Raw genomic sequence first — 27900 nt, forward strand, 5'->3', positions numbered from 1 at the left:
GGCGGTCGCTGGATCTTCCGGAGGTCATTGCGCAGTGGGCCAATTTCCAGCAAACAGAGGTCGCGGACAAAGAAGGGGGTCATGCTTGGCTTCCTGGCATTTTAGGTTGTTCCGTCGTAGTCCGTGGATGCCGTTGGTAGCCGAGGCTCATGCTTGGCTTCGCAAATTGAGACAACGGTCTCAGCCGCTGCTCAGACTGGTGTTGGCCACCCAGACGGAGGATCTTCGCAACTTTCTGATTGCCTAGGGAGTTCGATTGCCCTGTGATCGAGGCGGGTAGCATTAGATATAGGAATTGTATTTTGAGTACCGTTCTGTAACTCTAGGAGTTCTCTTTTCTTGACGATTTCGCTTTAAAATTGAAATTATATATTATAATTTATGTTATAGATACGGATATAGATTATACTTTTTAGAATAAGAAATAAATAAATAAATAATTTTTTTGGATCAACCATACTGTTAGCTTGATGAAAACTAGAGTTCCACAGTTCACACAAGCCAGCCAATTTGAAATTTCATTCGGACCAGATGCTCCATTCCATATCACAGTTACACACATTTCTTGATTAGCCCCCAAAAAATGCCACATCACGGTTGCATTACACCCTAAAAAAATTTAACAGTTTAATAATAAAGAACGGGGTGTTCTAATAAATTTCAGCTTCAAACTCGACAAATTCATGGACACAGTGTGTTGCGGGAATAATGGAAAACTTGGTAAGCCGAAGAAGTCGAAGTCGAAGTCAAAGTCAAAGTCAAAGTTTCCGAAATCCAGATTATCTAACGCCATGAATTCGTTGACGGTGACAGCTTCGTTTGGGATGAAGTCACTATGCACAGGGCTATCAAACGGAGTGAAGTCGTCGTAACGGAGGACGGAGGCGGGGGACAGAGCTGCGTGGCTTGAGGTAAGCGAGGTATCAACGGTCGTCTCGGTTACCGTTTTTTTTGGGAAGTTGGTGACGGCGTCAGGGCCTTTTAGTCTCACGGAGGTGTTGTTGTACACGGCAACAGCTTCTTCCGGGCTATCATAGGTGCTGAGCCAGAGGTGTTTCCCACGGGTGGGGTCGCGAATCTCCACCGCCCAACGCCCCCTCGGCCGCTTACACACTCTTCTGAACTTCCGGCTGCAGGCGTCAAACGACGGCGTCGGCACAAACTTGATCCCCCATATGTGCCTCTTCACCCTCCTCCACATCCCCACCGCCATCTCCCCTTCATCATCGGAGGAGTCCGTGGCGTCACTGTCAGTGACCACAATCCGTAGAACTTTGTTCCGGAGCATCCCCTATCCCGAACTACCCTCAAGAATCGACTGAAACAAGACTACTGACGATGAGTTGACTTGAAGGATGAGATAATATACATCTCTCTAGAACTGTACATTGAAAAAAAAAAAAAACAAATCTATGGCGTAGGCCGTAGGGTGAGTAGAACTGAGAAGTGCTGGTTTCAAAAAAATAAATAAATAAATAAACAAAAAAATAAAAGCGAACTGAGATGTAGGTATTGTTATAGGGAAGAGAAAAAGGGTACGTGCAAGAGTTTTACTTTTTTGCTGTTTTGGGGGGAAAACATAACATTATGAATTATGATACCAAGTAGAATTAATTTTATTAAAAATTAAAAATGTGTGTATTATAATATTTAATATTTTTTAAAATTTAATTATGTTATTATTAGGGCAACCCCAATAGGGGGTTTATTCTTAATTTTAGAACACTACAATTACAAGATGGGATGATCTTCAAACTACCAAGTCGAAACCACTGATTCAAGTTGTTTTTAAGCAAATTAGCTATATCATCATTTTAGAAATCCAATATATCTCCACAGAAATTGAAGATAACTTTATGAATACATCCATTGTGCCGCATGAAAATGTTGTTGACTAATCCAGAAATATGAAATTCCAAAGCCCCATCTGAATATTTAAGACATAAGTAATCAAAGAAATCACTGTCAAAACAAAGTTTTGTCAAACTAAACCAGATATCCTTCCAGATGGAAGATAAAATTTCAACTCTGGCAGCATCTAGAATTGGCATAAATCTCATAATATTGTCAAGTATACCGACAGGGAGTTCACTAATTCTATCTTTTTCTTCCATAATTTCAATGACTCACAAGCAAAAACTGAAAAAAAAAAAATCATAATATAGCTCTATAAAATCTTGAAAAAAAAAGAAATAAGAGAATAATATGAATATTCGAAACAAACCTTTCAAGAAGGAGATGGGAGGAGATGAGAGGATTAACGCACCAATTCTGCGGCATTTAAAGAAATCCCAAGGGGGTTATCAAAAAACAAATCCAAGGGACGTGACTTTTAGAATCCCAAGGGATGTAACTTTTAGGTTCCTTGCACAACTCAAAAATAAGTCACAATGCTCGACTACGTCACAGTGCTCTGAAATGTCGAAGCCATCGCCGCTGCCGGACAGAGGAGGAAAGGGGTAGACCACCGTCGAAACCATCGCCGCTGCTCTGCCGTGCTCGCTGGAAAAACAAGGTTCGCCAGAGAGGTTCGTCGCCACTGCTCAGACGCGGCCGCCGCAACAGTTCGCCGAAGAGGCGAACCTCTCTCACGACCTTTCCAGGGTTTCGTCCGGCCTATACAACGTGATCGCCGTCCTCAATTTGGTGATCGAAGTCAGCAAAGGCTTCTCGAAATCGGACCCAGATTTCATCGCTCAAAGCTTCCCCGATGGAGTCGTTGCATGGAGGATCAGATGGTGTGGATGGTGTCGGATATGTCCAAAGAACGTTCGCCGCTGGTCAGATCGTCGATCGGCGGATCTTCCGGAGGTCGTTGCGCAGTGGGCCAATTTCCAGCAAACAGAGGTCGCTGACAAAGAAGGGACTCATGCTTGGCTTCCTGGCATTTTAGGTTGTTCCGTCGCAATTCGTGGATGTCGTTGGTAGCCGAGGCTCATGCTTGGAATTGCAAATGGAGACTACAGTCTCAGACGCTGTTCAGACTGGTGTTGGCCACCCAGACGGAGGATCTTCGCAACTTTCTATTTGCCTAGGGAGTTCGATTGCCCAGTGGTGGCAGCGGGTAGCTTTAGATATAGGAATTGTATTTTGAGTACCGATCTGGAAACTCTAGGAGTTCTCGTTTCCTGACGATTTCGCTTTAAAATTGAAATTATAAATTTTAATTTATGTTATAGATATGCATATAGATTATAATTTTTAGAATAATAAATAAATAATTAATTAATTTTTTTGGATCAACCATACTGTCAGCTTGATGAAAATTAGAGTTCCACAGTTCACACAAGCCAGCCAATTTGAATTTCATTTGGACCAGATGCTCCATTCCATATCACAGTTACCCACATTTCTTGATTTGCCCCCAAAAAATGCCACATCACGGTTGCATTACACCCTAAAAAAAAATTTAACAGTACAACATAAAACAACGGGGTGTCCTAATAAATTTCAGCATCAAACTCGTCAAATTCATGGACGCAATGTGTTGCGAATAATGGAAAAATTGTTAAGCCGAAGAAGTCAAAGTCGAAGTCGAAGTCGAAGTCAAAGTCAAAGTTTTCGAAATCCAGATTATCTAACGCCTTGAATTCGTTGACGACGGCAGCTTCGTTTGGGATGAAGTCACTCTGCACAGGGCTATCGAACGGAGTAAAGTCGTCGTAACGGGGGACGGAGGCGGGGGACAGAGTCGCGTTGCTTGGGGTGAGCGAGGTATTGACGGCCGTCTCGGTTACCATTTTTGTCGGGAAGTTGGTGACGGCGTCAGGGCCTTTTGGTCTCACGGAGGCGTTGTCGTACACGACGGCGGCTTCTTCCTGGCTGTCATAGGTGCCGAGCCAGAGGCGTTTCCCCCGGGTGGGGTCGCGAATCTCCACCGCCCAACGCCCCCTCGGCCGCTTACGCACTCCTCTGAATTTCCGGCTGCAGGCGTCAAACGACGGCATCGGCACAAACTTGATCTCCCACATGTGCCTCTTATTATTATGTTGATTTTAAAATTTATTGCTACTTGTATTATTATTTGAATTTGAAATAACTAATTTAACTATATAACTAACGATTTAAATAAAATTTATAAATAAATTAATAGGCAATTTTTGTTATCGAAAATCTCTACAAAAAACTTATTCATTTAAAAAAGATATTGTATGTAAGAACTCTTTTTATTTGATATCTAAAAACTATGAAAATTTAATTATAATAATAACAAATCTACCATCTACATCTACATCTACAATTCTAATAAGTGCCAAAAAAAAATATTTCTTAAAATGAATGGTTCAAATTGTTTTGATTTTAGTATTTTAAATGATTTTCTTTATTTACCCTTTATTATATTATTTTCTTCCCTTAAATAACCTTAAATTCCGTTAGTATAAACTTTATTAACAGAATATTCTGTTAACTATTTATTATTCTTAACTTACTCATTAATTTTATAAGAAATGTCTTAGGTTCGAATGTCATCCTAATTAGAGTTTGCATAATTGTTAAACATATACTACGAATATGTTAAAATGTATTAAAAATATAATATAAAATTTAACATAAACTTTAGTCAAATAATTAACCCGACTAAATACCTAGCATTCAATGATTATACATCAGGAACTTTGAAATGATTTGATTTTCTTTCATTAAAAAATAAATTTAAGTTCATTTTTTTGGTTTAATTAATCTTCTTTGATTATTGAGAACAAAACTTAATATTTCAATTATGCTTTTATCAATGCATGAAAACTTCTAGAGAAATTTGTAAGTTAATTTTTACTACATTATTATAACAATATCTATTGTAACTTTATATTTTGAATTATTTATTATCATCATCTATTGACAGCAATTGTCATTGACAAGCTCTCAAAACGATTTGTCTCAACAACGAATGGAAATTAAAAAAATTGAAAAATTGAAAAGTATGTACGCCACTTTATTCAATCGTTGTGTTGTGGAACTGTGTCCACCTTGCAAGGTTGACACAGTTCTATATTCATAATTATTGAACTATATGTTCATAATTATAAACCTATATATTCATAATTTTTTAACTTCATATTCATAATTATTGAACTCTATATTCACAACTACAGAACTCTATGGTCATAATTACTGAATTATATATTCATAATTTTTGAACTCCATATTCACAATTATTGAATCTATATATTCATAATTACAGAACTATATGTTCATAATTATGTTCGCAAATGTATGTTCATAATTATAGAAATATATATTCATAATTTTAGAACTACATAATCATAATTATGAACAATTTTGGAACTGTGTCCACCTTGCAAGGTGGACACGGTTCCACAGCATAATTCGCCCAGATTATTGCTCTTATTAATTAAATTAAAAAAGAAATTAGTAGCTACAACAAAAAATAATATCAACATGTGCTTGTAAGATAAATAGTTCATAACACAATTAAGATCTCAGTTATATATACACAAAAAGACGACGGTGAATTAGACTAATGTTGTAGTTATAATTCTATATTAGACTTTAATATTAGAATTAGACTAACGGTGAATTAACAGTACTTAATGAGAAAGTTAACGGATCAAATAATCATATAATTAAGGATAAATTAAGAAATCTCAAGGAAAAATAAAAATCTGAACTATTCATTTGATTTAATAATTTGACTGTCATTTTTTCTACCCAATGTTTATAATTAAATAAATGCTTGAAAGTCTAGGATGGTACGGTTCGATTCGAGAAAATTTAATCGAATTGTTCACTCTTAAAGTTAATTACCAAAATGATCCTTAACTATAACGAATTACGAATTTGGTCTCAAATTAACAGTTGACTAACGATCAAATAAACGAAGGACCAAATTAGTTAAGACTTTTAAAATTGAGAGACTTAATTGGTCAAAAAAATAATCAATGACCAAATTAATAATTTCGCTATAGTCAAAAGACCATTTCGGTATTTAACTAAATGAAAAACTTTATTTTACTTATGAATACTAAACAGAACCGACAAAAATGAAATAGGGAATAAAACATTTCAATCTTATAATGCAGCAGAAGTTGATTTTTAGTAATATAATAAAAAGTTTTGGACGTATAGTAGCTTTGATATCAGTCTTGATTACTCTGAATATCGTTGTTTATTTTTGAGATGATAATAATTGAGTTGATACTCCGAGTTTTGTTATCCTGCGTTTTGAACCGTCATTAACCATCTTAGCAAAAATAAGCTAATCCCCTGGAAAAGAAACCAACTTGCATGTGAAATTTATCATATATAAGAGACTGCATATGGAATCTCATAAAAAATAGTGAAATAATGTGAGAGTAAGAAGATTTTTTTTTATCGTCCACAAACTATCAGGCTAAAATGTAGACGTTATCACCCAAAAATAAAATAAAATAAAATAATACGGTTTTTTTTTTCTTTTAATTCATTGTAATTTATTATAAATTCATCAGAAAAGATAGATTTACATGGATTAATGTCTCAGCCACTCATCTCACGTTTCAAACACAAGAGAACACAACCATATGGTTCACAGAACACTAAAAAAAGAAAGTAGCCATCAACACATATATATAAATGCTCATCATCACATGTCAGCCTTGGTGGCCTTAATGTCCTCTCCGGCGGCGGCGCCGCCATCCCCGGCGATGTTGATCACCTTAGTATGCTTCTTTCTCTCCTCCGCCACTTTGGGAACAGTAACCCTCAACACCCCATCCTCCAAACGCGCCTTTATCTGTTCCAAGTCGGCGTTTCCGGGCAGGCGGAACTGGCGCCAGAACTTCCCGGAGGTCCGCTCCGCCCGGTGCCACTTCTCGCCGTCGACCTCCTCCTCGGGCTTCCGCTCGCCGCTTATCCGCAGCACCCGGTTCTCCTCCACCTCTATCTTCACGTCCTCCTTCTTCATCCCGGGCACGTCGAGGGCGATCACGTGCTCCCTGGAGGTCTCCTTCCAGTCGGCACGTGCAAGGGCGAGAGATTCCGCCGACTTGGGGATCGTCAGCGGCGACTGCTCCAGGATCCTGAAGGGATCTTCCGGCGGGAACATCAAATCCAGGAACGGCGAGCGCGTGTACGGCATGAGCGCTTCGGTTGGCGTAGGGAGGAGAGTCAAGGCGGCGGTTATCGCTAAAGCGAGACAGATAGCGTTGCTAATGAGCTTTGATTTCGCCATTTTCAGAAAGCTTATGATAGTATACGATGATGGATAGATCTTTTTGTTTTGCAATCTGCGGTGGTTATGTTGGCGGGTTTCGATTCTTGATTTGTTTGTGGGAAGGTGGCGAAGGGGTTTTATAGGTGGGGTTACAGACTTAAAGTGGTGGTTCCAGAGGGTTCGATTCGGTGTACAAGTTTCTGGACGCATGCATCTCGATGCGGTCTGGAATGTTCATGATGTCTCTCGGGTTAGGGACGATAGACGCAAAGTGAGAGTTTTTTTTTTTTGTTTTTTTTTTAAGTATAATATTTTAAAATTAAAATATAAATGTATTATATTTTTCTTCAAAAATATTACACTTACTTTTAGATTTAGTTTCATTTTTTATCCTAAATTTATGGGTGACAATATATTTTTAGTCTTTTTTCAGAACATTCATCTTTGATTATATACTAGTATTATTATGACATGATCAATTTTGATCTTCCATCAACAAAATCGTTGAAATATCGTTAAATACAAGATCATTGCGATCTGGTTTATACAAAGTGGATTGACTCATTACATTTTTATTTTTATTTTTATTTTAAATTCATAATTGAAGACCTAAATGTTCTTGTATTTTACGAAATTTAATCAGTTTTATTAATGGAGGTGTCATGCCACAATAATACTAGGATCAAAGAATGATTATTTGAAAAAGTAAACTAAAAATGTAATATCAACTATAAACTTAGGATAAAAAATGAAATTAACTACCTTCTTTTATAAGGATATCTCTAACCAAGAAGAAAGAGGGGGAGAAAGGAAGAGAAAGGGGGATAAAACTTTGGAGAGAAGAGATTATTCTCTAAAGAGAAATTTCTCTCCAGAAAAACATTAAACGTGCGAACACGGTGTGGACAACACGCGCTAATCAAATAGCGCGTGCTGATCACGCACCATTTCATGCACATTATACGTGTAAATTTCTATATTAAAATTTATTTTAAAAATTTTTAATTTTATCAACTTTTGGTATATGTAGATTTAAAAATTGAATCCAAATTTTATTAATTGTTGATATCTATAGTATTTTAACAAGTGGATAAAATAATAAATGATATGTAAGAATTTAAATGAATAAGACCTATAAAAATAGAAAGTTTGGGAACAACAATAAAAATAGAAAGTGAATAAAATAATACAAAATAGATGATATGTAGGAGTTTGAATGAGTAAGGTGGCCGGAGTTAACATTTTTGGGGGTTGTCACCGGGGATCTTTGCTGTACACCTCACCGATATCTTTGGTTTTGGAGATGCACGAGGCACCCAAGGATATATGGGCTATGGGCTATAGGGTGCATGTGAAAGATTATGATTTTTAATGTCCTAATATTCGCTCACATTAAACAAAGAACACACATATTCATTGATTCATTTCTCTTCTTATAATCGTGTTACTATGTGAAATGAAATTTAAAGGTTTCACAGTTTACAAAGTAATTTGAAATGTTTAAATGTATGAAAGCAGATATTAATGGTACTCAGGTGTTTTAAATTTCTGGGCACAAATGATCTTTTGTGGACTTACTTCCATTTCATTTAAAATCTGGTTGTTGTGTGTCCATGCTATATATAGAAACCCATTAATAAGTTATAACTCTTTACTAGTTCATTTATCCATAAAATAATTTGATTTCATTGTGCATCTATTTGTATAAAAGTTTGCAATAGTTATACACTTATAGTGGACATGCCAATACACATTCGATCTCCAAAAGTGCATTATATTGTGTTTTAACATTGGTATGTCATCTGAATTACCTAGCAATCTAAAACTTAATGATGTAACAGTAGATTTCAAAGGTTTATGTAATTGGTGAGGAAGCTAAGGCGTATTGGAGGTCGGAGCTTGAGCTTACTGGCTTTACAGGGCTCGGTAGTCTGGTTGGTTTCCTTCTTTTACATGGACGTATTTATATTTCACCCATCAATTATCACAATAGTGACATTGTTGGTCCCTAACACTAAGTATCCTTCTATAACTAACCTGGTAGGGAATACCCCGACCGACATGCCTTTGTCTTTTATTCTTGTTTATGCAGGTTACAGGTCGGACTTTCTTAGAAGAAGGAACCGACCGGATTGATGCCCGACCGAGGTCTTCATTACCCGAGCGAGAGCCCTTAGGCGAGAGAACCAGGAGGAAGCACGTGGCAGCGTTAGGCGTTGACAGGCAGGGCTAACGGGGAGAAGACACGTCATTGCTACGTGGGTGACATGCCGGACTTGTGTCTCCGGCCCAACGGCTATAAATACCCGCGGTGGCAACAGTGTGGGGGACTTTTGGACGATCGATAGGTTGTTATCAGAGAATCCCGACCGCAGTTAGTCGGTACTCGGAACAGCCACTTAGATTGTACTTAGGGCCTTCACCTTGATCAATAAAAGACATTTAATTGCTTTAATTGGTCTTCTTATAGTTTATTTACCGCTTACGTGGCAATTAACATTATTATTTTGGCGCCGTCTGTGGGGACCCGTGCACGAAAGTTACGTCTTGATGAGCACCCGTCCTTCTTATCACAATGTATCCATACGCATACGACCTGTTCCGTGACGATTAAGCGGATGCGGCGAGCTCATCCGATCACCAGCCGACCCAGTATCAAGGTCAGACAGTCGACCTTAATCTCAACCTCTCACCACCCCATCCAGCATCTTAGTATCCGACCCCCCAACAGCCGGTTAATTACATCCAGCCGGGATATCCAACACCCGGTCCGCAGCCCCAGTTCCCCAGGCAGTATCCTTACCCGGTCCCGCCTCCTCCATACGGATACTGGCCCGCTCAGCCGATGTTCTATACACCACCAGTCGGCTAACCCCCCTACACGCCTGCGTACACGGCTCCAGCCGCCGCCCCTCCAATTTACCCGACTGCTCAAGTAGAGCCACAACATCAGCCCACTTCCCGGGCTTGACGCTCGGCTCGTTCGCGGTTGGGGTCGGGGGGTGCTGATGCGATGGAGGTACCACGGCAGGCCCCAGAAGCACAACTGGAGGTTCCGGCCCTAGCGGAGGACCCCGAAGAAATCAACCGGGCGGTAGCCTTCGACCGTCTCCGACCGGCGATGCGACAACGTTTGGGACCACAGGGCCCGAGCCGGCAAACGACAGATGTACAGATGCAGGAGGCTAGCCAGGAGGCTTCATTCAGGCATAGCGGGTCGAGATCTCACCGTCGATGACGCGCTCGGGAGTCAACCCAAGCCCAGACGGCTGAGCTCAACGAGACTCGAGGATTGCTCTACAACCTCCGGGCGGAGTTTGCTCAATTCCGGAACGAGCATTCGGTGAGACCCCCGATCGACCAGTCGTCCTTATTGAGGACACCCTTTACAGCGGAGATAATGGCCCAGCCATACCCGCTCGACCTGAAAGTTTCGGGGGAGAAGAGTTACGATGGTCGTACGGACCCTGAGGTCCACGTCAATGATTACTACGGCAATATGATGATGAAGGGCGTGACAGACTCCGTGATGTGCAGGGTTTTTTACTACACCCTCACCGGTCGGGCGACGGAGTGGTTCCGAACGCTGCAGCCAGGGTCTATTGCCGATTTCAATACCCTGGCGATCAAGTTCGTGAGAAAGTTCATCACCTCCAAGGTGGTGAGGAAGCCCTATATGTATCTGGAAAAGGCCAAGCAGCTCGAAGGGGAGAGCTTGACCGATTTCCTTATCAAGTGGAAGGCTGCAGTCGGGGAAGTCGAGCCAATGGACGATGCGACCGCCACCCACATGCTCCACATTTCTCTCCGGGCAGGTTATCTCTATCAGGATTTCATCCTCCACCCCCCGGTTACGTATGAAGAGGCCCTCCGAAGGGTCACAGATTATGCCAACGCCGGCGAGGCGAACGCCGTGAAACGTTCGCAGGAGGTCGGGTCGTCGTCCCGTAAACCGGCCGGCCGGGCGGAACATCGATCGGGTGACGACCATCCCCGATCCCGCACCAGGCCTGGTGAGTTTACGGCCCTAAACCGATCCACGGCGGAGGCTATGCAGTACGCACAGTCCTGCAATCTCATCAAACTCCCCCATCCCGACCAAGACGGCCCAGACAAGAGTAAGCATTGTGCTTACCATCGATGTGCTGGGCATGACACTGAGGAGTGTACCCACTTACGCCAACTCTTGGAAGATCTTCTCAACCGTGGAAAGTTGGACAAGTGCGTGGGGAAGAGAGAGGAAACAAAGAAGAATACCGATCGGAGGGACAACAGGCGTTCTCATCATTGTTCCGATCATTTTGATCGTGATGGACGCTCTGATCGGTCGGGTCAGGACCGAAGAGATGACCGTCGAGATGACCGACGGGACCCAGACCCCCCATCTAGCAGCCGACCGGCAGGAAAGCCGACCATCCACGTAATCTTTGGTGGATTGGATGACGCTTCCCGACCGAGGGAGAACTGCCCGGTCGCTATCGTGGATTCCCGAGACACCGGGAAGAGACAGAAAATGGAACCCATAACCTTCTCCCTCGAAGATCAACCTAGCAGCGGTGACCACGGCATGGAGGCTCTCGTGGTCACTATTGACGTGAAAGGGACGGACGTCCAGAGGGTTATGGTAGACACCGGGAGCAGTGTCAACGTCCTTTATTTGGACGTGTTCGAAAAGCTCAACCTTGACAAGCACGAACTTACTCCGGTCGGTGTACCCTTGTCGGGATTTACCGGGGCTCTCATCTACCCCGATGGAAAAATTACGCTCATAGTTGAGATCGGCACCCCGCCGAAGTCGATCAAGACCGAGATGGAATTCGTTGTGGTGAACTTGCACTGTGTCCACAACATCATCTTGGCCCGGCCCGCAATCATGAAGATCGGTGGGATAATTTCGATGCCCCACCTGTGCATGAAATTCCCCACCCCTAATGGGGTCGGTGTGGTCCGTGGCGATGTCCAATCCGCCCGGAAGTGTTACAGCCGAGCGGTCAATAGGCGTGATGCTGGTACGTCTTCCCGGGTGAACACGATCGCCAAGGAGGTCTCCAACGACCGGAAGGAGCAACCTGAGCCCTCCGAGGAAATAGAAGAAGTTCCCCTGTCCGAAGACCGACCGGACAGGAAGATCAAGATTGGCCGGGCCCTCACCCCGAGCAGAAATTTTAGCAATCCTTCGGGAATATGCTGATATCTTTGCATGGGGGCCCGAAGACATGCCCGGGATCGACCGAACAGTAATTTGTCACAAGCTAGCCGTCGATCCCACAGCTAAGCCGGTTGTCCAGAAGACCCGACACCTTTCATCCGATCACCGCGAGTTCGTCAGAGAGGAAGTCAAGAAAATGGCGGCGATCGAGCACATCCGACCGGTGATCTATCCCGAGTGGGTGGCCAATATTGTTCTTGTTCCTAAGCCTCCAGCTTGGAGGATGTGCATTGATTTCACCGACCTCAACAAGGCCTGTCCGCTCGACCCATATCCATTACCGAGCATCCACCAGATGGTCGACGAGACGGCCGGGGCCGAGTTGATGAGCTTCATGGATGCATTCAAGGGATACCATCAAATAATGATGCACCATGAAGATGAAAGCAAAACAGCCTTTGTGACTCCAAACGGGCTGTATTGCTACCGAGTGATGTCGTTCGGCCTCCGCAATGTGGGAGCGACCTATCAGAGGATGGTCAATATGCTCTTCGCCGATCTGCTAGGCCGAACGATGGAGGCGTATATTGACGATATGCTGGTCAAGAGTCGGGACCGATCCGACCACACTCGGGACCTCCGGGAATGCTTTCATATCATGAGGAGGTACCAATTGAGGCTGAACCCAACTAAGTGCACATTTGCGGTTCAGACCGGGAAATTCCTCGGCTACATGATGACCAGGAGGGGAATCGAGCCCAACCCGGCCAAAGTTAAGGCAATTCTGGACATGTAACCACCTTCAACCGTTCGGGAGGTCCAGCAATTGACCGGTCGGTTAGCTGCGCTCAGCCGGTTCCTCTCCAAATTAGCCGAGCGTGCTTCACCTTTCTTCAAGGTATTGCGTAAAGTCAATGGGTTCGTCTGGGATGACGAGTGCCGAGCGGCTTTCGACGAGCTGAAAGAGTATCTCATGTCACCAATCGTGCTGTCGAAGCCTGAGCTCAGGGAAGAGCTAGACGTGTACCTCGCCGTGTCCGATCGAGCAGTAAGTGCAGTATTGTGCCGAACCGATCCGGAAGGGGTCCAGCGACCGGTGTACTATGTAAGCCACGCGCTACATGGTCCCGAGCTCCGGTATTCCCGGCTCGAGAAGGTCGTCTATGCCTTGTATATTGCCGCGAAGAAGTTGGCTCCCTACTTCCAGGGTCGAGCAATTCGCGTGTTAACCAATCAGCCGATCGGGCCAGTCCTCCGAACTGCTTCATCATCCGGTCGCCTAGTCAAGTGGGTGTTAATGTTGACCCAGTACGCGATTGAATACCGACCAAGACCAGCCATCAAAGGTCAAGCCCTTGCAGATTTCTTGGTCGAATGCACCGCTCGGGATACCCGACCTCCCGAGGTCGCGGACCCTGAGGCCGAGTGGTGGTCGCTTGCTACCGACGGGTCAAGCAGCAAGAAAGGGGCAGGAGGAGGGGTGGTAGTCACGAGCCCGGAGAGATTCAAGGTCTACTTCGCCCTTATGTATCAATTCCATCCGACCAACAATGAAGCCGAGTACGAAACCTTTGTCAACGGCTTGCAGTGTGCTCGAGACTTGGGGGCTGAATATATTCGGGCCCAAACAGATTCCGCGCTCGTGGTCGGGGCAGGTTCTCGGTGATTACGAAGTGAATGGAGAACGACTGCAGCTATACCGAGACCTGGCAATGGAGAAACTTGCTTTGTTTCGGGGGTACACCGTTCGGCACATACCCCGATTGGATAATGCCGATGCGGACATCTTGTCTAAATTGGCTCAAGACGCCCCGGAACACATGTCAAAGATCGCTCGGATTTTGGTGATTCCAAGACACAGTATCCACCGATTGCCGGTCAATCCGATCCAACCGGCAGAAGACGACTGGATCACCGATCTGAAGGAATTCCTTGAGCACGGTCGGCTCCCAGACGACCCCCAGCGTGCACGGAAGGCCAAGCTTAGAGCCTCGAGGTTCCAAGTCTTGGATGCCCTCTTATGCGTTGCCTAACCGCATTTGAGGCCGATCTTGTTATGAAGGAATTGCACTCGGGCATTTGCTCGTCGCATCAAGGAGGCCGATCGTTAGCTCGTCGAATCATGTTGATCGGATACTATTGGCCGTCCCTCCAGCTGGAATGTGAGAAGCTCGCTCGGGAATGTGAGACGTGCTAGTTATTTGCCCGGATGCCCGGACGACCGGCCACCTTCTACCAGCCGGTCACGACTGCAATTCCCTTCGCAAGGTGGGGGGTGGACATTTTGGGACCGTTCCCTCAGCTTGCCGGTCGGAGAAAGTTTGTCATTGTCGCCATCGATTACATTTCCAAGTGGATCGAGGCCGAGCCGTTAGCCACGATCACATCTCAACAATGTGCTCGATTCTTATGGCGCAATGTGATTTCGCGCTTTGGTGTGCCCGTGCATCTCATCAGCGATAACGGCCGCCAGTTCGTAAGCCAGTATTTTCAGAATTTCTTGGCCAAGATCGGAACGACCCACGTCCGGTCGTCGGTGGCTTACCCGCAGGGAAATGGACAAGTGGAAAACGCTAATCGGACAATATTGGAAGGTCTAAAAAAGAAGCTACACTCGGCTGGTCGTAGTTGGGCCGATGAGTTGCCCTATGTTTTGTGGACTTATCAGACGACCCCGAGAGAAGCGACTTTGGAGACGCCGTTCGCCCTTGTCTACGGAGCCGAAGCCCGACTCCCGATCGAGGCATGGATCCCGACCGCTCGAGAACGAACTTACAATGCGGAGGAGAATGAACACTCGATGGTCGTGGATCTCGATGGAGTCGAGGAAAAGCGAGAGCTAGCTGCTCGGCGTATGGCCGAGTATCAAAAGAGAGTCAAGAGTTCAAAGGATGTTCGGGTCAACCATCGATATTTTCAGGTGGGAGATTACGTCCTACGCCGACGGGAAGCCAGTCAACCTTTGGAAGGCGGGAAGCTAGCTCAAAATTGGGAAGGGTCGTACGTCATCAGCGCTGTAGTGCGGCCGGGAACATACCGACTGGAGACGACAACCGGTCGAGCGATCGAGGGGACTTGAAATTCCGAGCACCTCGTTATGTTTAGGCATTAGCTTATTTTTTGTAATTTTGGGCGAAGTGGGGGCTCGGTCTGCGAGTCGGCCTTCGTTCATCATTTGTTTGTAAATTATAAATATTACCTAAACCACCTACGAGCAGGAAAATTCAATGTATATACGATCGGTGATTGCTCAACCGTTTGCACACGGTGGCCCGGTCGGTTTTTTCATTACCTTGATTAAGAGTAGGGTAACCCTAACCTCGCTCGTAACCTTCCCGATCGAGGCTCAACATTGACATAGAAGAGGGGCTCTACGCTCCACGAACACCTCTCCCTCGGTTCTTATCGATAGGGGTGTGCAATCAGGCTCTAATAGCCGTCAATATTTTGGCTCTAATAGCCGATCTTAACTTAATCGGGCGAATACATCGACCGGTTAAATGCGCTCCTCTTCGGCAGACATCAGGGTCACGTCACCGATTGGGAAAGCCAGAGCTACAGCAGAATTTCCCGATCCGTCCAACTTCTTTCCACTATTGCACCCACTCGTGCCTCGAGCACACAATAGTGTGGGGGCTAGGATGAAGGAAGTGAGTTCTAGGCCCAGTGATCGGGAGCATCCCGAGCAAAGAGGCCAGACATTTTTCGAATTTTCGACAAGGCCTAAAGGTTGGGAAATACCCCGAGTGAGCAGGCCGTTAAGAGTCGAGATCTTGGTGGGCCAGTAGGCCATCTCGGTCGGAATATGCACGATCAGGCCATAAGGCCGCGGGGTCGGGCATTAGATGATCGACATACACGCAAATGAAAATAATATAACTACGAGCAAGACAAGATTAACAAAAAGACAACTTTATTAAAATAAGTCAAAGTACCCGGTACAGCTCGGGACCGGGCTCCCGATCAGTTTTACTTTGAAACAAAAAACAAAGAAAGCCTTGCTACTTAGTTGCGGCGGCGTCGCTCGGCTCGGCCACACCCTCCTTGGGGTCCTCTTTGGGGTTGAACGGCAGCGGGCCGGGGTCGGCAATTTCGTTTGGAAGGGTTGATAAGACCAGCTCGAGATCTTCGCCCTCGAGGGCCTCTCTCAGATAGGTCTCCGTCTTTTCGCGCATTTTTCGCTGGCCGGACTTAAACCCCCAGCGGCCGAACGCCCAGATTAATTCTTCCCCGACCGTGGTCCTCTAGACCTCCCGGAGGAACTTCGTCCCGGACGCATCATCCCGAAAGAGGAACTTTGCCAGGTCTCCAAGGTTGGCCAATCGGGCCTTCAGCGTCTTGGTCTCCCCAAGAGCCTCCTTGGCTGCCTTCTCGGCCACCTCCTGAGCTCCCTTCGCAGCTCGGGCCGCTTTCTCGGCCGTATCTCGCTCCCCCTTGACCTTCTTTAGCTCGGTCCGGAGGTTGGCGTTCTCTTTTTGCCGCTGCTCGGCGACCTTTTTCAAGGTGTCAGCCTCGTTGGCTAGCAACGCTTGCCGTTGAAGAAGCTGGGTCTCCCGGGAGATCTGCAAGATAAAGAAGACGCTCGGGGTTAGCCTGAGCGGAGGAACTTGCATAAATTTAAGAAGACAAAATATTTACCTCAGCCATGTCTAGGCCAATCCATTCAGCCACCTGGGTCGGGGAGAGCTTGCTCAGATCTTCCTTGATCGGCGCAACATTGCCGATCCGCGTAAGAGCGGAGGATTCGCTCTTGATAGCCCCGGCCGGCGGGCTCGAGCTTCGTTGCTCCCTCCGGTGCTTCAGCGCGCCGCTATCCTCTGACCCCTTCTCCGTCATCTTGCCCTTGCCCTTGGGGGCAGTCACCCGGCTGATAAGGACCTCGGAGGCGTCCACCACGTAGCCCTCGGGGGTGGTGACGGTCGTTGATGCGCCGAGTGGCTTAGCGGTCTGGATTTGTTTATCCCCGACCGGGTTGCCTTTGATCTTCTTCTTCCCAAGCACGATCTTAGGCTTGGGAGCTCGGGGTGCCTCATCTTCTTCAAAACCTGCCATATCTGCAAACAAAGATAAATTGGTTAGGTCGAAGTCGTAAAGGGGTCGGGGACGATCGGTTAGTGTTAGACCTTCGTTCCCTGCTTCCGCCTGTGTAGCCGCCATCGCTATTGTCACGCCCGGGATATGAACATATTTTTCCTCCAAGTCATATCTTGGGGATGGCAGTCGGGCTTCGTCATAGCTTTCCTTTGAGCGGAAAATCTTGTACTCGTAAACTTCGCTCGAGATTTTTGTGGCGACGTCTATGAGAGCTTTGGTCTCGACTGGCACCACTTGCTTCCTGTAGTGGCTGCTCCATGTCCTCTCGACCAGGAGGATCCACGGGTCTTACTCGATCGAGAAAAGCCGGTTTTTCCATCCCTTGTTGTTCCCAAGGAGGCTCTCGATCGCACACATATCGGCCCGGGATTGTATCATCAGGAACCCGCCCCCGTATTTGGCCGGCAGGGTCTTCACCTGGTAGATGAAGTTGAAAACTTCCACCGTGCACGCTACCTCGTGCCGAGCGCATATCTGCGGGAAACACGCTAAGATCCTATGCGCGTTCGGGCAAATCTGGGCCGGGACTACTCGGTAATAGCCCAGGAAGGCGGTCAGGAGGGCGGAGAAGGGTATTTGGATCGGGGCCAGGAGCGAGTCGTAATGCATCCCGATCCATTTGCCTTCGTGCCTGTCTATGATGTTCCCTAAGCTACGGCTAACGTCGAATCGAACTCGGCCGGTGAGTAGAGCAGAGATCCTTGTGGCTTCCGCTTTTGTCAGCAAGCTATATTGCTGCTCGACGCTGTCTCGGTTCAGGAAGACGAACTCTTCGTTGGTCGGGGCGGGCGGCGCGGCCGGGTCTTCCTCGACCGGCTCCTGTGTAGCCTCCCGATCGCTAGCCTGAGGAGCGGGCTCAGGGTAATCCCCAATTACCCGGGTCGGCGTTTCCCGAACGCCACCCGTCGGGGAGCTTCGTCCGCTCGTTGATGTACGACCGCTCCTGCTGCTCGAGCTACCTAATCCGCTCGAGCTTGACGTCCCTTCGGAGCTGGATGACCTTCGTTTTTCGGGCGTCGCTCATGGTCGTTGGGCGGCCTCTGGCGAGTAGGACATGATGTCCACTTCCTCGCTGATTTCTTTGACTGCGTCGTCGTAGTCCGCGATCGATACGTTCTGACTATCCGTATCCGACATGGTGACTACCTAGAGGGTGGTCGGGACGTTGTTAGGGTCGGGTACGACCCGGTTATGGATGGTTAAGGCCTAAAGGTGGCTATGAAAGGAAATGTAAAGCAGGAGTTTAAAAAGCTAAAAGAGCCAGGGACTTACCGATTGGTTGCTGTTCGCGGAGAATCTGGAAATCGTAGCTAGTCCGACCGAAATTCTGATTGGCTCGCTCGGGATGCACCGATCGATTCGAGAAGGTTGGTAAAAGTTCAAATGAACTCCATGAAGGCCTATTTATAGGAGAGCATCTGGGCGGGAAACGATCCACTTGCCCGATGTGACCAATCCAGACTCCGAGGCGACTGTTGCGGTCGCAGAGGCGTGCAGAGCTCGACACGTGGCGCGGGGGAATGACAGCTGTCCGGTCGGTTTTGGCAGCGGACGTTTGGGCTTCTTCACCCCGTCCCGTTTTTTCCCGGGCGGTCAAAAAGGCCCGGGCTGGGGGGGCTCTTGGTAGGGAATACCCCGACCGACATGCCTTTGTCTTTTATTCTTGTTTATGCAGGTTACAGGTCGGACTTTCTTAGAAGAATCCGGTCGGAACCGACCGGATTGATGCCTGACCAAGGTCTTCATTACCCGAGCGAGAGCCCTTAGGCGAGAGAACCAGGAGGAAGCACGTGGCAGCGTTAGGCGTTGACAGGCAGGGCTAACGGGGAGAAGACACGTCATTGCTAAGTGGGTGACATGCCGGACGGCCGGACTTGTGTCTCCGGCCCAGCGGCTATAAATACCCGCGGTGGCAACAGTGTGGGGGGCTTTTGGACGATCGATAGGTTGTTATTAGAGAATTCCGACCGCAGTCAGTCGGTACTCGGAACAGCCACTTAGATTGTACTTAGGGCCTTCACCTTGATCAATAAAAGACATTTAATTGCTTTAATTGGTCTACTTATAGTTTATTTACCGCTTACGTGGCAATTAACACTATCATAACCAAAATATGAGATAATTATTAATATTGCTAGGGCGCGGCAAAGTAAGAAATTAACAATATTATCTTTTCCTTAAATTTGTAGCTCTTCTCTAATGTCATTTGCCAAACATTCTTCGCCAAGTTACTACCCTAAAAACATGGATTTGTTGTCTCAATAACTTCATCATGGTTTTCTCTACCACTTCGGTGCAACAAAGCATTTGAAAGGATACAGTGGCCGATATAATCTTATTTAAAAGAAAAAAGTCTCCTGTCAGTAAAGAACAATATTGACGACACTTTTAGTAATGTGCATCAATATTGAGCAGTTTTTTTTTTTTTTTTGGGGGGGGGGGGGGGGGGGGGGGGGAGGGGGAGGGTAATGTTTTGCATGGCTGGACTAACATATGAGTTTTTTAAATCTTTGACAAAAATGTTTGGTATCCTTATATTTGCCATTTACAAACTTGTAACTTCATGGTTTTTATTTTTGAAAGGTTCATGGTTTTTATTTTTGAAAGGTTCATGGTTTTTATTGTTAAGATATTAAATAAAAAAGAAAAAATAAAAAAGAACAATCTAATTAAAACTTCCCAAATAAAATACACCAATTTCTAGAGATATGATATTTTAGGACCTATTTTCCATTTTACTCATAAATTGCAAGATATATATTTTCAAACCATATTTTTCAAAAAGGATATATAATATTCGTATTTAATTTTTACTTCTTCATCATAAAGTTGGATGAGTTTCCCTATTAATCTTTTGTAGGCCACCAGTGCCATTTACCCAAGGATACATCTAGATTGGTAACTCTGTTCATGTATAATAATTTATAAATTATATAACCTCAATCAGTTTTTTTAAAAAATAAATATAACCTCAATAAAAAAAATGTGTTTATAATAATTAACTCGTGAGCTTTTGATAAGTGACTTATGTTTCACTCACTCGTTCACTTCTTTTTTAACTAATATTAAATTTTGAAAAATATTTAGCGTCTTAACATCTAGTCATCTACCACTTCCTCTCACAATATGTCAAGTTTTAATATGTTTTTTTTTAAGAAAAAAAATTAAATCTTAACTAATGGATCTCAATCTTGTAAGTGTTGTAAATCAAATAGTGGTTGTCACATCTCTCTAGTGAATCATATTAACTATTTAATCACATTCCTTTATGATAAGCCACATTAACCATTTAACAATATCACTCCATTTGTAAGCCACGTTGCTATAATTGAGTCGTTTAACCACATCTTTTCATAGTAAGTCACGACTTCAATTGAGTCGGAACTGAACTTGGCCTACTAAGCCAACGCTAACATTAACCTATTAAAATTTATAACGTCAAAAATGTTAAATTTGTGAGTGGTATATATAATATAACTTATTCAATATTTCAATTCCCTTTAATTTTTGGAGCATCCACGACAGTGACTTTCGCAAGTCACAGTCAACCAAAGCATAAATAAATTCAACAAGGACGCCAAAAAACAAGATTGATTCGAAGTTCGAAATTCTCATTTCTCTAATTTTCTTCTTTTCTCTGCGTTTACACAAATTGATTCGAAGAATCATTTGAAACGAGGACAGTATCAGGATGAATGAAGTATTATCTTCTCTGTCCTTCAACGCCACCTTCTCTATCCAAATTCCCGCATACCAGTTTTCCCGCGCAATTTTCTCAGTATTTGCCGCCGTACCGCAGAATTACTCACTCGCCGAGCTTTTGCAGCAATGGCGTCGTGCTCCTCCCAAGTTCCGTCGCACAAGGTGAGTTTTCTCGGTTTGGTGTCATCACCGAGAACTCAGATTATTGAAGAGCTGCACGGCTCTCAAAAGAAGCATGCTTCTGAAATCCTGTTGCGTTCACGTTTCGATGTTTAAATTCGGTAGAGCGTATGCGTGCGGATATACATTACGTTATTCTGGTGCCAACTTGTGCAGGTTTACTGATGATTTCATTTCTGATGAGTTTGATTGAATCAATGCTTACTTATCGGGCGAAAATTGAAGAGGGCTTTGGGCCGAACAACCTTGGAATTCTGTCAATTTCAGATGTTTTAGGGTAAATGATACTTACACAGTACATCTGTTAATCTTTTAGATAGAAAGTTTTAATTGTAATTTGGCTGTCAGATTATTGAAGCTGCATTATCAGTATGCTGTCAGCTTGTTATATGTGTTTTGCTTTCTCATCCTTTTTGTTTTTGTAGGTTCCTGAGTATACTTTGTTGCGTCCAAACCTACTTCTTCTTTCACCTAGGTAAGAATATATTCTTGACCTGCAGTTCTGCACCATAGATATATGTGATGTTTTATTTGGATATAACATTATAAATAATTTTTTCTTATCAGATTAGCCAACCTGCCAAAAAGTGTGAAACAGGAGCTGGAAGATCCTCATAGTAGGTAACTTAACTTATCCCATGATCAATCCTTAAATCATAGTGTTTTTTTTTTTTTTTTTTTTTTTCATTGTTCTATGAATGAATGCATTGCTATTCTCTAATATTTGGTTGTTTGTTCGGTTGTTCCATCTCTAATAGCTGCCATCCTCATGCTGTCTGAAGTGTACTCCATATGCAAGTTTGTGCTTGGGGATTTTATTTTCCTTTATTCACCATTTAATCTTAGATTTGATATGGCCTTGGGACTTAATGCCAGGTATAACTTTGGATGGAGTCGTGGAAAAGAGAAGCTTGAATCTGGAAAGCCAGGTAGAATTGACTGTTCTTGTAATGGTTGAGAAAGAGGACATCATAGAATTCACTTGAGAAGTTTTACATGTCAAAGTTATTATGTGATCATTACAATTTACAACACGTTGGTGACTAACAAATGAAATAAAAGAACCTCCAATAGAGGGCATTTCATCCCTTTTATCTTATAATGAAATATTAAGTTGAATGGATTGTGATAAATTTTTCGGCTTGTGGCAATATTGCTACTTTTTTTAATATATAAAAAAGGGGCTTTGAAGCAGTAATTATTTTACTTTTACTTATAATCTTCATTAGTGTGTGATACACACATGGCATGCATATGCACCATCTAATTATCTATGGATGTTTTCTATAAATTTATATGCATCACATATTATGTTTAACACTTTAACCTGCTCTCTGCTGTTTTTTGAAACTTTACATATATTTCATGTTTCCTTGGACTTTCTCACTGCTACTTGATGTTTATTACACAGATACACTGAAAGGATCCTCCTATGCAAATCCAGTATTTGATGTGCCTACAACTGAGAAATCCCTTATTGAACGGTTAGATTTCTTCTTTAATATCCATCATACCTCTGATTAATTTCCATGTATCAAAGCTGTAAAAGTTTTGCATGTCACCTTTGAGTTTCTGCAGTTATATATTTCATATTGCTTAAAGATTATGTTCTTTTCTATCCTTGTGAAGATTATGTCTTCTCTGTCCTTCTAGATATTCATCATATTGCGGACGAAATATATGGCCCCATAGAGCTCTGCGAGAACTTGAGATGGGTATATTTTATCTATTCATCTATCTATAAAGTCAACATTTACTTATTTGCATTGCACTTTTTTGGTCTATTTCAAATACAAATTTGCTTGATACTTGATTACAGATGGTATCTCTACCCCATTCAATGTTGTTGATAGAACAACAACACCTAAATAGTCTATATTTTCATAGGCATCATATGATCCTGTTTTAATCAATCCTTGTACTGTAGAGGTTAATTTGACATCAATGTTTAGCATAGTTATCATGGCGTCGCCTAGGCGTCCTGTCGGTGGAGACAGGACGCCTGGAGGCTTCGCCTCGCCTGAAAATGGTGAGGTGAGCTCCGGCGTCGCCTAGGCATCCCAGACGGCGCCAAGGACGCCGATTCGGCGTCCAAACCCATAAACCCTACCCATTTTTAACTTTATTTTTTTAAAAAAAAAAATGGTATCACTGCGTCGGCGACTTCCCTCGAACTGACAGAGAAGAAGAAAGCCAATCCAGTGACCCATAGCCACCGCCGTCGCCCTCCCACCGCCGTGGGTCGTCATCGGTGCTTCTTTCTTCGTCTTTTCTCTTCTACTTTCTTCTCCCACTGCCGTCGTCGACTGCCATTCTTGCTTTTTTTTTTCTTCCTTTTCCTTCTTTCTTTCTTCTTGGCTTCATCGTTCAGACTTATTTACTTTATTACTCCTAGAAAGTTGTAGCCTTGAGAAAAGGAAGAGTTTTCTGCTTCTGTTTGTAAATGAAAGCTACTGCAGCTACAACTTCCTAGAGTATATAATAAATAAGGCTGCCTATTTCCAACAAAATATATATATAATATATATATAATGTGCTGGCAGTGCACTGTGCTGCACTGCTGCCACATATATTATATATAATTAATTCTTCCCAATATATATTCTCATAATAATAATAATATTATTATTATTATTAGTATTATTATTATATATATTACTCATCGCCTAGGCGTCGCCTAGGCGACAAGGCGGTCTGCGAGCGCCGCGACTTAAAAGGGCGCTGTGATAACTATGATGTTTAGCCAATTGTTGGTTCTGCAATTAGGTTTTTTTGTCCATGAATCTTAAACAGTTTTGATAATACTAAATATCTAAATTTAAGGAAAATTTATTCTTTCTTCATTCTTTTATTTGGAAAGTTATTTGGGTAAAGCTCGTGATTAGTTGACACATATGAAGACATGAAGTATTTGTTAGTTTTGTATTTGCCAGTATGTTTCACTTTCTGTACAATGATAAGTAAATTAACTTAGGCATGGTGACATATTAATGCAGGAGGGCATTGAGTTAAAATTTTATTTCTTCTAACACAGATTTTTGAATTCCATTTACTTAATTGGTGCAGGATGAGAACAAATGAAACTGATGGCCTTGAACAGATGCTTTACTATTTCCCTGCCCAGCAAAGGTAATCTTATATTAAATTTTGTAATCTCTTCTGTACTAGTTATGCTGTTATGTTTTCAGTTTATGTTAAATGGCACTTGGCAGAAGACTAAACACAAAGTCAGAACAATGACCAAAGCTATTTAACAACTTAATTGGGCTTTTCTATTTTCCCAAAATGGTTAATTCAGTTGACTGTTGGCTTGAAGCTTTTATTGAAAACACTTTTTTTCCACCAGTTTCTTTTGTTTCGATTAATTTGTATTCACAATTCAGTGCTAGTTATCAACTACTATAAAATACACATATAAGACAAACTCTTTGTCCAAAATTTTTAAAGTCGTCATCTTTTTTCTTTATCGTATCGTCACCCGTTTGTGAATATTATAAAACGTCATATCTCAATATGGAATTTAGTCATTCACTAGAATTTTTTGGATGTTGAGATAATGGCCTTTGAAAATATTTGTGACTGTATGATTGATTTGTGATTTTATATTGTTTTTGTAACATTTATGAATTCTATTAGATTTCCTTTTTTGTTGGTCCTCTAAATCTCTTCAAAATATAATTTTAGTTTTGTATTTTCACCGTTTTAGAAGGAAGAACATGGATATGAGATCTCTATATTTATAATTTAATTAATTAATTATTTATTTATTTTAATTGTTATGGATTATTATTATTATTAATTTATTATTATTTTGCTGTAGCAACTAGCCGGCTACCAAGCTGATGAATCCATGTCATCATGGTGTGGTTGCATACTGATCATGGTTCACTGACAGGTAATCTAACTTCTAGAATTCCTCAGCTCCATTCTTTGCACTTATAAATTGATGGTTTTAATGGGATCGGGTCCATCATAAACTGGATGTATAATCATGTAACGAGATAAAATGGCGTACTATCACTGAGGGCGTGAAGCCCACAAGAGCATACACAGGCCCAACGGTAGGCCTAGAGTAACACGGTAAAGAAAACGAGCAATAAGGAAATGAATCGAATAATAACAAGGCACAAATTAAACTAACGATACCCGAAGTTGATCTCGTGACCAACCGCCAAAGAGAGAGAGATTCGAACCACCAGGCCAATCAGTATTGTCCTTCCTTTCTTCTGCCCCCAAAACGAATCGCGACCCCCCCTTTATATACTACAAGAGCACCCCTCCGGACCGGCCACGTGTGTGGTACTCGCGTCTCCCCTTCTATGCCATACACGTGCCACCCTCTCGCACGTCTCTACCGTATCCTGCGCGCCCACCTTCTCCCTCCACATACTTCGTGCCAACTGCGCCGCCCCATGCACCAATGAGCACGACCACCTCGTGCACGCCTGTGCATGTCCTGTAGTCTCCGCACGCAGTGTCCGCTGCCACCCGCACACGCGCAAGAAGCTGCCCCCTTGCATGCACCCATGCATGTAGGTAACCGCCGCCACTCCACGCACACCTATGTGGTGCAGCCCCCATGAGTGCATGGACCAAGCCCAATCCGATATATTCCATCATAAATATTTGTCACTTTTTACTGTACATTTCACATACCACTTAAAGGAGAAGACTGGATTAGAGGTGTTACATCACTTTTGAACCATTATAAAACTCTCTTTATCTATCTATTATATTATATATTTAATTTAAATTTTATGCTTACCAGACTTATTTTGATACAAATTGTTACTAAAATCAAAACTTGAAGTGTATATCATTCTTATACAAAAAATTAAAGAACGTATTTAAGATTTTTTTTAGAGTTATAAATTCAATTAATTTTATAGACTAAATAACAAGTTTTTAACATCACATTCAATGCATTCGGTTAACAAGTGAGTTCACATCGTCGTACTTATTTAGAAATTTCTATGCTATTTTCTTTTATTTGAAAGCCTTTTAAAATCTTCTCTTACCTCTTTTCTTTTATTTGAAAGCCAGACCAACCCTCTCCTAGTTTCCTAATCTTACTCTCCTAGTTTCCTAATTCGCCTAGTTTCCTAATCTTACTTTCCAAGTTTCCTAATTTTACTTTCCAAATCTAATCTGTCTTACCTATATAATACTTACTTCCCTAGGATAGGAGGACCATCTCAGCAATTAGCACTTTCGTAAAACACTCTTTTCATCACATCGCACTCTGTTTAATATGGCTTGTCAAAAATTTCAAACTCTTGGCTCAGGATCCTACGGCACTGTGTTTCTTGGCCGACTGCTTTCTTCATCTTCATCAACTGATTCGCCCCTGTTCGCCGTCAAGTCTTCAAAGCTAGAGTCTTCAAGCTCACTTAGGGTTGAAGGGCGACTCTTGAATGCACTCCGAGGATGCCCCTATATCGTCCAGTGTTTCGGAGAAGACACAAGCGTAGAACACGGAAGGGCTGTCTACAACCTTTTACTGGAGTATGCTCCGGGTGGGTCACTGGAGAACCTGATCAAGTCTCGCACTGGAAGACTCTTAGAATTCGAGGTATCTTTCTATGCTTATCAGCTTTTGAAGGGGATTCTGGACGTTCATAGGCGAGGGTTGGTTCACTGTGATTTGAAACCTGCGAATGTCCTTGTCTTTCCGTGTGGGTTTGGGATGAATCGTCTGAAGATCGCAGATTTTGGACTGAGTAAGGTGGCTGGAGTTAACATTTTTGGAGGTTGTCACCGCGGGTCATTGCTGTATACCTCGCCGGAGTCATTGGTTTCGGGGATGCACGAGGCGCCCAAGGATATATGGGCTATAGGTTGCATGGTGGTGGAGATGATTACCGGAAACCCAGTCTGGAGGTTCCGGGACAGCAAGGATGCGTTTCTAAACATATCATTCAAGAAACCCGAAATCCCAGAGGGCATATCGAATAGCTGCAAGGATTTTCTTGAGAGGTGCTTTGAAAGAAATCCCACTACGCGATCAACTGCAGCTGTTTTACTTAATCATCCATTTGTTGCGAACGAATTCAATCGACTGTTGGGGCAAAAGTTGGAGAAGGATCATCAAGTAATTGGAGGATGGAGTTCCAATGTTGGGCTGTTTTCGACTAAGGTTCCTACTTCTTGTTCCAGTTCCAGACAGCTTCTCTTTTCGAGGACGGAAAGAGATGTTGCTACTGTCGGACATTGATGATGTGTTCTGTTTCATGGTAAAAGTTTTAGGGGAAAGAAATAGGCTTATTTGTATAGAAACCTCATGAATCTTACTTGTACAAGGGCTTATTTGACCCTTGAATTCAATTTTGATTGTGTTAATAAATATTTTTTTTTTAGTTTCTGTTTTTCTGTTTTGCTCCTTTCCAGAACATAAGTTATTTAATTTTTGCAATATTCTCCTTTCCAGATACTATATGGATATATTCCCCCCTATGTTGTCACTTGAAGGATCACCTGTGGGGGTGACAAAAGATTGGACAGCAGTATTGGCTATCCTCAAGGATAATCTGCTGCATACAATTGTTAGATCCCCTTAGCTATTAAAGTATATTTTAGAGTTGTTTTTTTTTATCATTCTATTTATGGATTCTCCAACTTGATC

At 43.2% G+C, this 27900-nt stretch overlaps 4 protein-coding genes across 4 annotated transcripts; 2 read left to right on the forward strand and 2 right to left on the reverse strand.

Moving 5' to 3' along the window:
• Positions 1-3440: 3440 nt before the first annotated feature.
• LOC109172179 (pathogenesis-related genes transcriptional activator PTI6-like) lies at positions 3441-3947 on the reverse strand. Its single transcript, XM_019321329.1, has one exon. The coding sequence runs from the start codon at positions 3945-3947 to the stop codon at positions 3441-3443; it is 507 nt and encodes a 168-aa protein (XP_019176874.1).
• A 2473-nt stretch (positions 3948-6420) lies between these two features.
• Positions 6421-7261, reverse strand: LOC109172135 (22.0 kDa class IV heat shock protein-like). The gene has a single exon (XM_019321280.1). The coding sequence runs from the start codon at positions 7169-7171 to the stop codon at positions 6584-6586; it is 588 nt and encodes a 195-aa protein (XP_019176825.1). The 5' UTR covers positions 7172-7261; the 3' UTR covers positions 6421-6583.
• Positions 7262-21224: 13963 nt separating this feature from the next.
• On the forward strand, positions 21225-24376 carry LOC109172180. Its single transcript, XM_019321330.1, has 8 exons — positions 21225-21354; positions 21435-21547; positions 21704-21753; positions 21846-21899; positions 22155-22207; positions 22690-22762; positions 22932-22993; positions 24345-24376. The coding sequence occupies exons 1-8, from the start codon at positions 21225-21227 to the stop codon at positions 24347-24349; spliced, it is 540 nt and encodes a 179-aa protein (XP_019176875.1). The 3' UTR covers positions 24350-24376.
• Positions 24377-26496: 2120 nt separating this feature from the next.
• LOC109172134 (protein kinase byr2-like) lies at positions 26497-27824 on the forward strand. Its single transcript, XM_019321279.1, has 2 exons — positions 26497-27414; positions 27706-27824. Exons 1-2 carry the CDS (start codon positions 26530-26532, stop codon positions 27742-27744), a joined length of 924 nt encoding a protein of 307 aa, XP_019176824.1. The 5' UTR covers positions 26497-26529; the 3' UTR covers positions 27745-27824.
• The last annotated feature ends 76 nt before the right edge of the window (positions 27825-27900 follow it).

Source organism: Ipomoea nil, unplaced genomic scaffold (assembly GCF_001879475.1).
Source record: "Ipomoea nil cultivar Tokyo-kokei standard unplaced genomic scaffold, Asagao_1.1 scaffold0415, whole genome shotgun sequence".
Taxonomy (NCBI): Eukaryota; Viridiplantae; Streptophyta; class Magnoliopsida; order Solanales; family Convolvulaceae; genus Ipomoea; species Ipomoea nil.